Source organism: Mustela nivalis (assembly GCF_964662115.1).
Source record: "Mustela nivalis genome assembly, chromosome: 17".
In the NCBI taxonomy this organism is placed as follows: domain Eukaryota; kingdom Metazoa; phylum Chordata; class Mammalia; order Carnivora; family Mustelidae; genus Mustela; species Mustela nivalis.
The window spans coordinates 39,098,799-39,112,707 of record NC_139036.1 but is presented as its reverse complement, the minus strand read 5'-3'; the positions used below and the strand labels follow the sequence as shown (position 1 = coordinate 39,112,707).

Sequence of the window (13,909 nt, the reverse complement as noted above, 5' to 3'; positions counted from 1 at the left end):
ATTGGTTTTTTATTAATTTAGATGAATTAATACATTTTTTTTAAAGATTTTATTTATTTATTTGACAGACAGAGATCACAAGTAGGCAGAGAGGCAGGCAGAGAGAGGAGGAAGCAGGCTCCCTGTAGAGCAGAAAGCCCGATGCGGGGCTCGATCCCAGGACTCTGGGATCATGACCTGAGCCGAAAGCAGAGGCTTAACCCACTGAGCCACCCAGGCGCCCCAATACATGCTTTTTTAATTTCTCAATTTTAATTTCTAATTTGGTGACTATCCCACATAAACACTTTTTATTTGATAGCGTGCGTGCTCACACACACACACACACACACACACACACACACACACACGAGCTGGGGGAGAGGTAAAGGGAGAGGGAGAAAGCAAATACCCCCTGAGCAGGGAGAGCTCAACTTGGGGTTAGATCCCAGGGCCTGAGATCATGACCTAAGCCAAAGGTAGACACTTAAAGGACTGAGTCATCCAGGTGCCTGGATTGTTCCCTAAACAAACATTCTTAATGAATTTTTAAGAATGTGGCAGTTTCTGGGTGCCTGTGTGGCTCACTTGGTTGGGCAACTGCCTTCCGCTCGGGTCATGGTCCTGGAGTCCCAGGATCCAGTCCTGCATCGGGCTCCCAGCTCCACGTCCCTCTGACCTTCTCCCCTCTCATGCTCTCTCTCAATAAATATAATCTTTAAAAAATAATAATGTGGGAGCTCCTGATTGGTTGAGTCCTTAGGGCATATGACTCTTGATCTTGGGGTAGTGAGTCTGAGCCCCAGTTTGGTCGTATAATTTACTTAAAAAAATATAAAGGGTGGGGGCACCTGAGTGGGTTGAGCCTCTGCCTTTGGCTCAGGTCATGCTCTCAGGATCCTGGGATTGAGCCCCACATCGGGCTCTCTGCTCAGCGGGGAGAGCCTGCTTCCCCTCTCTGCCTGCCTTTCTGCCTGCCAACTTGTGATCTCTCTCTCTGTCAAATAAATAAAATCTTTAAAAAATAATGTAAAGGAATCCTGAGACTAAAACTTTTGGAAACTCTGCTTTGAAATTCCCAGAGTACTGGGGCGCCTGGGTGGCTCAGTCCTCAAGCCTCTGCCTTCAGCTCAGGTCATGACCCCAGTGTCCTGGGATTGAGCCCCATATGGGCCTCCCTGCTCAGCAGGGAGCCTGTTTCTCCCTCTCCAGCTCCCCTGCGCTTATGTTCCCTCTCTCAGTATCTCTGTCATAAAAACAAAAAACAAAAAACATTCAAAAAACAAAACCCAAATCAACCAAAGAAAACCTTGCGCAATATTCTCCATTCTACAGATGAGGAGGCTAAGATTTACAAAGCTTTATGATCAGTTTAAAGCCCCACTGTCCAGTGTAGTGCTGGATACTGCACTCAGGCGGCCCAACTCCAGACCTTGTATTTTGTGACCCTGACCTTTTCTTTGATGATATCTTTGCAAAAAAAAATTTTTTTTTGCAAAATTATTTTTTTTCCAAGATTTTATTTATTTGACAAGAGAATACAAGTAGATAGAGAGGCAAGCAGAGAGAGAGAAGGGAAGCAGGCTCCCTGCTGAGCAGAGAGCCCGATGCGGGGCTCGATCCCAGGACCCTAAGATCATGATCTGAGCCGAAGGTAGAGGGTTTAACCCACTGAGCCATCCAGGCGCCCCCAACATGATCTTTTAACAGGTTGTTCAGAGACGTTTCAACAACATAAAAATCATCATATTCAACATATTTTCTTTCCCCTAACTAGCTGCACGATCCTTCTTTGGACTTGCTTCCTCAGGTGAACGGGGTGCTGGCTGGGCCATCTCAGTTCGGCTTTCGCTGTGACAATCTGTGGTTTTACGAACCGTGAGTTGGGAAGCCTTCAATAACTCCGCGGGGGAACTGCAACCCACGGGGTTCAAATGGGGAAGCTCTCGGGACTCTGCGAAGCTCCAGGAACATGGGAGTCTTCTTCCCCTACCCTCCCGCGCTCCGGACCGCCCTCGACCAGACAGAGAGAGCACAGCCAGCCTCCTGACACTTCTTGGCCCAGTGGACCCTCCTTTGGACCTTTAATAACACTCCCTGGGCCTGGTTGGCTGGGCCCGACAACGATGGGCGGGCCACGGCTCCGGATTGGCCGCTAGAGCCCACTCTCCGCTCCCCTCCCGCGTCCACCCTCCAGTGTCCCAAGTGAGTGTCGGGGGATCCGGACTCCGGCCGGGGCCTGGGCGGGGCCGAGCGCAGCGCCTCTCGAACAGGGATCGCCTCCGAGAGCTCGGGCCTGGAGGGGCGGGGCGTCCTGGACACCCGGGATTGGCGTGGCCGGGAGCCTTCTCCCGTCGTGCACCGGGGCCCCGGCCACTCACCCGGAAGGAGAAGCCGAGACTCTGGCTATTTGGTGCGGCGCGGGCGGTGTCGCTCTGGGGCGTGTGCGCTGCTCTGAGGTGAGGGGTCGTGGGCGGGGCCGCGGGGAATGGGTGCTGCTCTCCAGTAGGACTTGAGCGTCAGTAGTGGCGTTTGGGGATAGTGAGCTCGCTTGACATCTTAGGGACGAGGCTGACTTACCTCCCGGGACAAAGGCGGGTGCTTGCTCTGGATCAAAGGAAGGAAACCCGGTTTTCTCATTTGTTTTTAAAGTATAAAGTATCTTTCCTTTCCACTGCCTAAGCTTAATAGTCAAAGGAGAAGGAGAGTCGTGGGGCCCCTTTCCCCCTCGTGCGTGAAGAATGGAGGTGGAGTGGCCGGAGTTTGGCGACATGTACCGAAACAGCTCGGGCTAGGTCCAGTGACAAGTATTTTATGGGACAGAGGCGGGCTCTGGCGCTAGACTGTGCCTTTGTGACTTACCTCCCAAGTGTAAGGGGTGGCAAGTTACAGACGGACTGAAGGATGGAGTGGAGCTGCTTGGTTGGGAACATACAGAACTTGGTCAGAAAAGGAAGCATCCTGTGCCACCTGTGGGTGTTTAGGAAAGGAGAGCTTTTTGAGTTGCCATGAGGCTCCAATGGCTCAAGAATGAGTAAGGAGGAATAGGAGTCTTGGTGGCTCAATTGACTTTTATCACCCTATTTTTTTGCCTTTTTAAAAGTAGTTTAAATGGAAGTGAAAATGGTGATGCGAAAGCCTTGAATTGCTATCTTGAATTTTTAGGACATAGGAGAACTTTACAAGGAATCGACATTATAAAAAGCAAACAGTTGGGCTCTTACCAGAGAGGTTGGTGGTGGTACAGGTGGAGAAAGTAAAGGAAACTTCAGATGTGAATGGAAGGATCCAGGAGTTGTAGTTAGTGCAGAGTGAGATGCCTACGTAGCTGAGAGGATCGCTGACTTACCCTTATTTGAATGAGGAGGATCCATCTCCCAGATCAGGAGCTAACTTAAGGAACTTCTTCTTGCCTTCCACAGGCAGAACTTAGCTTCATTTCCTCCTGGGGAGTGGCATTTATGTGGAGGAAGCTGATGGAGAATGCTAATTGCTAGAAATTATGACTTGGGAATCTAGGTTTTTGAATTTGTTCCAGTGTCCAGTGTTTTTAAGGGAAAGTTACAGTGGGAACTTTGTTAATGCCCTTTCAACTTAAATTTAAGAATACAACATCTTGGGGAGGGTGCTAAGTTTTTTTTTTTAAGATTTTATTTGACAGAGAGAAATCACAAGTAGGCAGAGAGAGGGGGAAGCAGGCTCCCTGCTGAGCAGAGAGCCTGACTCAGGGCTCAACCCAGGACTCTGGGATCATGACTTGAGCTGAAGGCAGAGGCTTTTTAACCCACTGAGCCACCCAGGCGCCCCAAGATTTTTTTTTTAAGCCAGTGTATTAAAGTCAGTTTATAGCTATTTGTTTCTCAGTGGTTTTAGCCCTAAAGGAAAGGAGAGAAACTTGCGCTTGAAGGTGGTTCAGGGCCCTAGACACTCTTCTTGAACCTGTGAATGTCAACCACTTAGTCACTAAATTATGGTGCTAAATTTGGCAAACCTTTCAAGGCATAGATATGTAAGCCCCACTGAGTGTGTGGATGTCTGTGATTTCCTTGTCATCTTTCCCATCGTTAGTTTGGAAAAGATACGTCAGAATATCTAACTCTCTGCTTCCGTGCTGGCAATTTATCAAATGACTGAAAAGAGAAGAGAAAGAAAATTTTTTTTTAAAGATTTTATTTATTTATTTGAGAGAGAGACAGGGAGAAAGAGCATGAGTGAGGAGAAGGGCAGAGAGAGAAGCAGACTCCCCGTGGAGCTGGGAGCCGGATGCGGGACTCGATCCACGGACTCCGAGATCATGACCTGAGCAGAAGGCAGTTGTCTAACCAACTGAGCCACCCAGGCGTCCCAGAAAATTTTTTTTTTTTAATCTGAGGAGGTTAATCGTTCACAAGTTGAGCTGTTCTTTTTGGTCACAGCCATTTGATGGCTTATATCAGGCATGTTACACATTGGTTGCTAAGGAATTGGAATTTCCTTTCAGTTCGGGACCCCTTTGTGACGGTGCCTGCAGCAGATGAAAAATCAGATTGTCAGCAAAAGTACAAAGCTGGTACCACAGTCACAAAACCTCTAGTTTGCTCAATGGTGTAGCCCGGTCATCTACCGGGAGGTTTTGTCTCTGTGCGCCAGTGGCTGTGTGTGGAGGGATCTTCTGGTATACTGGAAGGAATTGGGAAAGCTCTTTGCTCTGCTAATTTCGTGGTGTAAATGAGTTCCGCTTCTCCTGAAACATTAGCCTTGTGTTAGCAAAACATCAAATAGAAGGGAACTCATTACACACTGTTCTAATGGTAAGGCAGAACTAATAAGAGAATGTGTTTAAAATTAATTGTAGGACTGTAAAAATGAGTGGGTGTGTGAATGGGCATGGGGGGAGGAGAGGGAGAGCTTTGAGATGGTCTTGTTTTCCCAGGAGCCAGCCTGTATCATTTGTTGGCAGTACATATTGGCTGAAGTCAGTTTTCATTTCAAGGTAAATTGGAAAGGGAAATTAAACCTTATTGTTCCGCTCTTAAGAGAGGATAAGGGGGTGGAGGCGGCCGCCAGGGTGGATGCTGTTGAAGTGGTTCTAGGAGTAACAAGATTAGTGCTGTATTTTAACAGAAGGTGACATCATGGGCCCCTTTGGACTGGAGTAACCCTGCGCTGGAGGCTTCATGGTCCCCTTGTCGGAGTGGGCTATGTCGCTGCACATGTAAACGGCCACATTGGGGGAAATCAGGGGCTTAGGCTTTAATGAATCTTTACAAAGGAGCGGAAAACATCCCGAGCCGACCCATGCAGCTGTGGGATGCTTCGGCAGAGGTGCAAACCGGAAAGCATGTCGAGAGAGGAAATGATTGGAACCATTGGCTTGGGTTTGGGAGGACAGGTTAGATAAGGGAAGGTCGCAACCGGGCAACCCTTTCAGGTGCTCCAGGAACTCTCCAGTTCTACGATTTACCTCTGGGTAGGACTGTTTAGCAAGACAAAGAGACTTCAGGGCACGGATATTTGTGGGGCTTGGTTGTCTCTAAACCTCCAGAAGGGGGCGCTGTGAGGCACACTTGCAGAGGCGTATTGTAGGCCCACAGGACTGCAGCTTTCACCTGCAGCCCTCAGGCAGAAAGGTTTGACATCCCATTTTGCAATTTCCCCCTGCCTGAGGTGAGCGCTGCACAGACCCAAACATGCTTTAGCTAGAGGTGGCCTAGTTGAGGGTCCCGGCTGTGGTCTGCGAGGGCAGGCAATTCCCCTGGGGCTTTTAGCTTGGCACTGGGCAAAGGCAAGGGGATTTTTTTTTTTTTTGCTTCCTCTTAAGTTTTACACAAAAACCCCAAAAAAAGGTGCCTGGGTTTTCCCCGGGGGAGGTGGGGGGGTGGGTCAATGAAAATTTTCTTGATAAAGAGTGATAAGAATAGAAGCATGCTAACCATGATTTGTTCCCCTGTCCTCTCTCCCCCAGCAGATGTTTTCTTCCAATGGGCTTTGGGTGTAGGATGTTGGAAAACCAAGAGTTGGAGGTAAGCATGTGGTCTCCAGGAAACAGTTGGGTAAGGTTTGATTGGATTTGAGGAAAGACGCCAATCATTGCTCCATGGTACTCTAACGACAGTAATACCTTGGGGGTTCTGATGAGCTCAAAATGAAGGCAGGAGGTGGAAATCTGTAGAAAAGCCATTCCTGGGAAATAAGGTTCTGTTTTTTGTTTTGTTTGTTTAATTTATTTGACAGACAGAGATCACAAGTAGGCAGAGAGGCAGGCAGAGAGAGAGGGAGGGGGAAGCAGGCTCCCTGCTGAGCAGAGAGCCCGATGCAGGGCTCGATGCAGGGCTCGATGCAGGGCTCGATGCAGGGCTCGATGCAGGGCTCGATCCCAGGACCCTGGGATCACGACCTGAGCCGAAGGCAGAGGCTTTAACCCCCTGAGCCACCCAGGCGCCCCAAGGTTCTGTTTTGACTAACGTTTCCATTCGTTGGAATGCAGCTGTATGTGAGGTTCACTAGGGCGAGGATTTTTGTCTCTTGTTCGTGTTTTGCCCCCAGTGCTTCAGAACAGTGTCTGACATAGTGGGTGGTCAGTAAATATTTGTTGAGTTGAACGAATACATGAATGAAGGTTGGTACTGATTGGGAAAATCTGGCAGCCTATGTTATCCAAGCTGGCTCACTGTGTGGGTGAGCTGAAGGAGCCTTTCTTACCTCCAGGAGGTGATCACTGTGCGTGTTCAGGACCCCCGCGTGCAGAATGAGGGCTCCTGGAATTCTTACGTGGATTATAAGATCTTTCTCCACGTAAGTGCTTCGGACTTCTGTATTGGGGTCAACCCCTTCTGGGGCTGAGGGCTGGTGCTGAGGCAGAACCCGTTGGTAGATGTTTTGACTGTTCTGAGCCTGAAGAAAAGGAGGGCGGGGAGGAATGAGCTTGGGGTCGGCCGGACACCTGCTCTCAGGCTGCCTGCTGGCTCGTAGCCCCTGCTCAGGATGGGACCTGGTGGGTTGGGTCCTCCGTGAATGTGACGATGAGGAGTAAATCTAGTCTTTTTCTACTTGGGTTTTTTTTTTCTTTTTCATGTACTTCCTCCTGTAGACCAACAGCAAGGCCTTCACTGCCAAAACGTCCTGTGTGCGTCGCCGCTACCGTGAGTTCGTGTGGCTGAGAAAGCAGCTCCAGAGAAATGCTGGTTTGGTGTGAGTTTGCTTTTGTTTCTTTCTTGGGTCTGAGACTGGCTTTTTGGGGGCGTACACAAGAACCAGAGTTTATAATAAAGAAAACTTGGCAACATGTTAGGCACTTAGGAAATTGAGAAATGGGTTCTTAAATTATGTTTTCGAGTCAGTGGAAAAAGTAAGGACAGGGGCGCCTGGGTGGCTCAGTGGGTTAAAACTGCCTTCAGCTCAGATCATGATCCCAGGCTCCTGGGATTGAGCCCCACATCTGGCTCTCTGCTCAGTGGGGAGCCTGCTTCCTCCTCTCTCTCTACCTGCCTCTCTGCCTACTTGTGATCTCTGTCAGATAAATAAATAAAATCTTTAAAAAAAAGAAAAAAAAGACAGAGTTCTAGTATTTTGACTGAACAAAGTCATAGAAATATAAAAAATACTTTTCCTTTTTTATATGCATTTTCATCCAGGGCTACACAAATGTACTGCTAGCATTTTATATATGCGTATCACTCGTGATCAGAAACTCGTTAGCACCTGGATTTATGTGACCGGTGGTGTTCCTGTCCATTTGACATGTAATATAAATGTTAATGTTTTTTTCTTTTTTGTGCAGAGACCTTTCTCCAGAGACATAACAGACTGAAAGTCTTATGAAAAGCAGTAATGTTCACTCCTCACTTAAACCACCCCAAATAAGTCCTAAACTGGAGACACTGTAGAACAGTGATTCCATTGCAGGACAGTCACTGAATGCCCTGGGAACGGGGTCTGGGGGTGACCAAGCTGGTTAGTTAACATGTGGGACTGCCGAGGCTGCTGTCATGGGTCAGGCCCTCAAAGCCAGTTGGAACTTCTGACAGATTCTGCATTCTCTTCTTTTGTTTGTTTGTTTTGCTTTGCTTTTTTAGAGAAAGTGTGAACTGAGGGAGAGGGGCAAAGGAGAGAGAGAAAGAGAATCCCAGGCAGACCCTGTGCCCAACATAGAGCCGGATGTGGGGCTTGATCTCACAACCCTGAGACCATGACCTCCGATGAAATCAAGAGCGGGAGACTTAACAGACTGAGCCACCCGGGCACCCCTGGCCTGTTTTTTTAAAAATATGTTCATAATAGAAGCTAGGGAGATTGAAAGAGTTTGTGGATGCCTTGCTGCCACGCAGCTGCTTTTAGAAAATTCAAAGCATGTGAGGGGCACCAAGTGGCTCAGTGGGTTAAGCATCTGACTCTTGATTTCCTCTCAGGTCCTGATCTCAGGGTCGTGAGATTGAGCCCTGTGTTGGCTCAGTGCAGTGTGTGCTTGAGATGCTCTCTCCCTCCCTCTCCCTCTGTCCCTCCCCCTGCTCTTTTTATTTTTTTATTTTTATTTATTTATTTTTTTGTCCCTGCTCTTTTTATTTATTTATTTATTTTCTTAAGGATTTATTTATTTATTTATATGACAGACAGAAATCACAAGTAGGCAGAGAGGCAGTCAGAGAGAGGAGGAAGCAGGCTCCCTGCTGAGCAGAGAGCCCCATGTGGGGCTCCGTCCCAGGGTCCTGGGATCATAACCTGAGCTGAAGGCAGAGGCTTTAACCCACTGAGCCACCCAGGTGCCCCCGTCCCTGCTCTTTTTAAATATATAAATAAAATCTTTTTTTTTTTTTAAAGGTTTTATTTATTTATTTGACAGAGAGATCACAAGTAGGCAGAGAGGCAGGCAAAGAGAGAGGGGGAAGCAGAATCCCCACTGAGCAGAGAGCCTGATTCAGGGCTTGATCCAGGACCCTGAGATCAGGACCTGAGCCAAAGTCAGAGGCTTAACCCACTGAGCCACCCAGGTGCCCCAAATAAAATCTTTTTAAAAAAATTCTAGGGGCGCCTGGGTGGCTCAGTGGGTTAAAGCCTCTGCCTTCAGCTCAGGTCATGATCTCAGGGTCCTGGGATTGAGCCCCGCATCGGGCTCTCTGCTCAGCAGGGAGCCTGCTTCCCCTCTCTGTCTGCCTGCCTCTCTGCCTACTTGTGATATCTCTGTCAAATAAAAAAAATATATTAAAAAAAAAATTCTACATTGTTGGGGTGCCTGGGTGGCTCAGTGGGTTAAAGCCTCTGCCTTAGGCTCTGTGATCTCTATCAAATAAATAAATAAAATCTTTTTTTTTTTTAAAGATTTTATTTATTTATTGGACAGAGAGAGAGATCAAAAGTAGGCAGAGAGGCAGGCAGAGAGAGAGGGGGAAGCAGGCTCTCCACCGAGCAGAGAGCCCGCTGCGGGGCTCGATCCCAGGACCCTGAGATCATGACCTGAGCTGAAGGCAGAGGCTTAACCCACTGAACCACCTAGGCGTCCCTAAATAAAATCTTTAAAAAAAAAACATTCTACAATGTTTACAAAACCCACTCCCACCATCAGCTCTTTTTTTTTTTTTTTTAAAGATTTTATTTATTTATTTGACAGAGGTCACAAGTGGGCAGAGAGGCAGGCAGAGAGAGAGAGGGGGAAGGAGGCTCCCTACTGAGCAGAGAGCCCGATGGGGGGCTCCATCCCAGGACCCTGAGATCATGGCCCAAGCTGAAGGCAGAGGCTTAACCCACTGAGCTACCCAGGCGCCCTGAGCTCTTATTTTTAAATTTATTTGAGAAAGAGAGTGAATGAGAGAGAGTATGAGTGGGCGGATGGGGGAGCCGGGCTGGGCAGTGGAGAGGGAGAAGCAGAAACCCCGCTGAGCAGGGAGCCTGATACGGGGTTTGATCCAGGACCCTTAGATCATGACCTCAGCTGAAGGCAGACACTTGACCGAATGAGCCACCCAGGAGACCCATCAGCTCTTATTTTGAAAATGGAGAAACTTGTACATGGCAGCATGGAGCACATGGGGTCCTTGTATGTAAATCAAGACCTCTTCCAATCCGAGAGGGCTTGGATTGGGTTTGGATACTAGTTGTGTGACACTGGGAAATTTACTTAACTTCTCTGATTCTACCTCCTTACACCTGAAATGGGGACATCAATAGGTTTTTCATAGGGTTTTGGGGAGGAGTAAATGAAATAAGGTTTGTAAAGCATTTAGCACGGTGCCTAACACATGGCACGCGGTCAGTATTAGTCCTGTCCACCCCCCTTTTAAAAACCTATTTGTTTTGATTTGTGCCTCTTCTTAGGGATTTCCTTGCTTAGTGGGCAGAATGGCTGTCTTTAAATGTTACATTTATCTTGGGTGTTACATTATGTGATCCACAGGCCTGTACCTGAACTTCCTGGGAAGTCAACCTTCTTTGGCAGCTCTGATGAGTTCATTGAGAAGCGGCGACAAGGTCTGCAGCACTTTCTGGAAAAGTGAGTAGACGGAGTGGGCTAGTACCTGCCTCCTGAGTGCGGGAGGGGAGAGGGGAGAGGGGAAGCTATCGGGCAGGATGGCCCCTTCAAATAGATAGGCCTTTCCTGCACCCCCATCCATGCCTTCAGTGCTCGCTCAAGCCGGAAGCCCTTCAGGGAGCGGGGGGCTGAGGACAGCAGCTGCTCAGCGTGAGTCTGTGCTGTACCTCCTGTGTTTGCCCCAGGGTCCTGCAGAGTGTGGTCCTCCTCTCAGACAGCCAGTTACACCTCTTCCTACAAAGCCAGCTCTCGGTGCCCGAGATAGAAGCCTGCGTCCAGGGCCGAAGCCCCATGACCGTGTCTGACGCCATTCTCCACTACGCTATGTCCAACTGTGGCTGGGTCCAGGAAGAGAGGCAGGGCTCCTCTCACCTGGCTAAGGGAGACCAGCCAAGGAGGTAACGAGAGCTCTCTTGTTTTTTTTGAGGCACTGGGGGCTAGGATTACTGTTACCTGGGCCAGTGAGGTGTCCACTTGATAGAGGAAGTGCCCTCACAGCGTTTCATGCTCTCAGAAGAGGCCTCGTCCTCCCTGTGTGTGGTTCTCTCACATGGCAGGGCCTGAGCGTCTGGGTTAACCCATCCCTGGGTAGCGGGCTCTACTGTCGAAACCCGGGGGGAAAGAAGAGAAGGCTTAGCTTGTTCTTTATTCCTCTCCCCTCCCTATGTCAAAGTGACAGCTTTATTGAGATGTAATTTACATACCATAAAATTCACCCTTGGAATGTATCATTCAGTAGTTCTTAACTTAGCACCCCAATTTTTATCACCCCCAAAGAAACCTTGTACCTGTCAGCAGTGACACGCTGTTTTCCCCACCTCCTAACCCCAGTGACCACTTTCTGAGTCTGCGGATTTGCCTGTTCTGGACACTTCACACAAGCGGAGTCCTGTGTGTGGTGGTTCGGGACGACCTTCTTTCCCTCAGCGTGTTTTCAGGGTCCACCCATACTGTCGTGCCTGTCAGCACTTCCTTCCTTTTTGCGGCCAATCATACTCCATCTGCATGGCCTTACCACCTTGGTTGGTTGTTCACGAGGCTTATCCACTGATTTTTGTTTATCTGTTCATGCCCTTGTTCCTTTCCCATTCTTTGCCAGTTGCTGCTTTCTTCCAAGATCCGGCAGGAGGAGCTCTCCCTCCCCACCTCCCAGGGAGGAACAGGACCATTTCGAGGTGTGGGCTCCCGTTGTTGACTCTGAAGCTCCTTCCTTGGAAAGCCCCCCTCTCCTTCCCTCCCCCTCGCCGTCATGCTGTGATTTTGCAAGACCTGACGAGGACGCCTCTGCTCCCCAGCCTGTGAGAAGGGCCGTGGGAGGGGACCGTGCTGTGCCTTTGGACCCTGGGCAGTTAGAAACGGTTTTAGAAAAATGAGCTCTGGTCCGAGCGCTGGGTTCTGCTCCGAGGCGGCAGAGAAGATGCCGGCAAGGAGACTTGCTGGGGTGGGAAAGGGGCACAGGGTAAGTGTTGGGGAGTCTGGGCCACTTACTGTCGAATGGCCACCTCTGCTCAGGTTGGTGGCACAGAAGTCGGTCACCACAACTCCTCAGGCTTCGTCCATGGGATTACACTGGACGGTTTTAAGTTAGGCATAAGGCCCACCATGGGCTGTTGGTTTTGCACAGAAATATGTGGTGTGTTTACTCTCCTGGGAGCTGAGTTGCTTTAGATGTTTGTTAATGGGCGTGGGAGCATTGCCTCAGGTTGACTGGTTTGGGGGGACCTGCAAGTGACCGCTTTTAAGCTGTCTTGTTGAATACTGACCCGATGGAAATGGTTGTGTAGTCGTATTCCCACTGGCGGGCTTCTTGCTGCGGCCCTTAGAGCACTTTGTTTCTGGGAGGCTGGCCTCTTGCCTCCCTCCTTTCGTGGCCAGGGTGGTGAGTGTTTGTTCTCCCACCTTCTTGCTTCCTTCTCCTTCTTGAACACCACTGACCCCACCGGTGCTGTGACTCCCGTGCCTGGGGGTTCCTGCCTCTCCCCAGCCCTCAGCCTGGCTGTGAGGGGCCCTAGACCCATGACGTCGCTCACGGCCGGCCCTGGAAGAGACCCCTGGAAGCCAGAGGAAAGGCAACAGTTTCAGGGGCTTTGTTTGAGAAAAGGCTGTCCCAGGCTGTCACCACCTCCTCTGGCTGTAAAGCCCAGATGTGACAATCTTTTCTGCAGGGCTGGCATGGGCGCCTTTCTTTTTTGAATCCTTCTCTTCTCCCTTAGTAACAGCCCCCTGCCCCCAGGGCTTCAGCTCCCACAGTGTCCCTCTGCTGTGTGGCGGGGAGGCCGTCTGTTCAGTCCAATGGGGCGCAAGGGCTTTGTTTGTGCCTGGAGAGAGGGCTCTGGGGATGGAGATGAGGAACGACGCGCCTTCAGACAATGAGGCATTCTGCCCTCCCGCTGCCATAATTCCTCTCCACGGAGAGCCCGAGCGGGTAGGAGAGGAGCGCCGGCGGCGCCCTGCCTGCTCAGCGCTCCCATCTCGCGCCCCCCCTGCTCCGGCCGCCCCCCCCCACCCCCCCTCGCCTTCCTTCCTCCCCCGGCCGTGGGCTCTTCCTCTCTTGGCCTCTGCTGGGGTGAGGGGGCTGCCAGGGTGTTGCGATCGGAGTCGAGGGGCTTTGGCCTGAAATAAAATGCAAGTATTTAAGACTGTTGTTGCCATTTGTGTCTAACAAGCTGTAGCCGAGGAGGAGGGAGCGAGGGCTGGCAGGAGTTACTTTCATAAATCATGAGTTTATCAGCGTGGAAAGAACGGCCGGGCGCTGCGGCTCTCCCGCGTGGGGCGAGCGGCCCGGTCCGGCCCCGGAGGAGGGGCCGCCTTCCGCGGCTCGGAGATCCGGCTTTTCCTCCCCGTCGCGGGCACGAACCTCGTTAGGTATAATTTACCTGCTGCAGCCCGGGTGAGGTGCCAGGTGCTGGGAGAGAAATAAAGTTTGTCAACAGGCAGATGCGGAGCCCCGGCGGGGGCTCCTCCCTCTTTCCTGCCCGCCTCCCCTGGGCCTCTCCTTTAGATGATGCAGCCGAGCAAGGCGAGGAGAGAAAACCTACAGAGGCAAATCCAAAATGTCAAAAGAAGTTCATTTAAAAGGGAGGGGGAAGAAAAAAAAACCCCTCCATCCACAACCCTCACAAAAACCCGACAGATGCTAAGCTAATGGCATCCGCTCTGCCTATTGGTGGGGATGACTCATGAATATTAATGAGTCCAATGCTCCAAATGGTGCAGCTGTGAACCCAGCTGTGCCTGAAGCTCTCTGATCTCAGAAACTTCCAGACAGGAGCCGGAGGTGGTCTGTGTCAATTCCCTACTCAGCCAAAAAACAGCAAGCCGGGTTGGCCTTCTTCTGTTCTCTCCTTTTCTTCCCGGAGTTGGTGCTCAGCAGCTCGTTCTGCCAGCAGGGTAGGCTGCTGGGACAGCAGGAGCCATTCAAAGACACGG

At 50.2% G+C, this 13,909-nt stretch overlaps 1 protein-coding gene across 7 annotated transcripts; it reads left to right on the top strand.

Moving 5' to 3' along the window:
* Positions 1-2,223: 2,223 nt before the first annotated feature.
* On the top strand, positions 2,224-13,117 carry SNX11 (sorting nexin 11). 7 transcript variants are annotated; one of them, XM_082704827.1, is made up of 8 exons: positions 2,224-2,438; positions 4,892-4,951; positions 5,927-5,981; positions 6,667-6,753; positions 7,049-7,149; positions 10,346-10,441; positions 10,666-10,878; positions 11,580-13,117. In XM_082704827.1, the coding sequence occupies exons 3-8, from the start codon at positions 5,940-5,942 to the stop codon at positions 11,851-11,853; spliced, it is 813 nt and encodes a 270-aa protein (XP_082560953.1). In that variant the 5' UTR covers positions 2,224-2,438; positions 4,892-4,951; positions 5,927-5,939; the 3' UTR covers positions 11,854-13,117. The 7 variants fall into 7 exon arrangements, with proteins under 7 accessions (XP_082560953.1, XP_082560947.1, XP_082560950.1 ...); XM_082704823.1 differs by having other exon boundaries at positions 2,361-2,438; positions 5,924-5,981; XM_082704821.1 differs by lacking the exon at positions 4,892-4,951 and having other exon boundaries at positions 2,342-2,438.
* Positions 13,118-13,909: the final 792 nt, after the last annotated feature.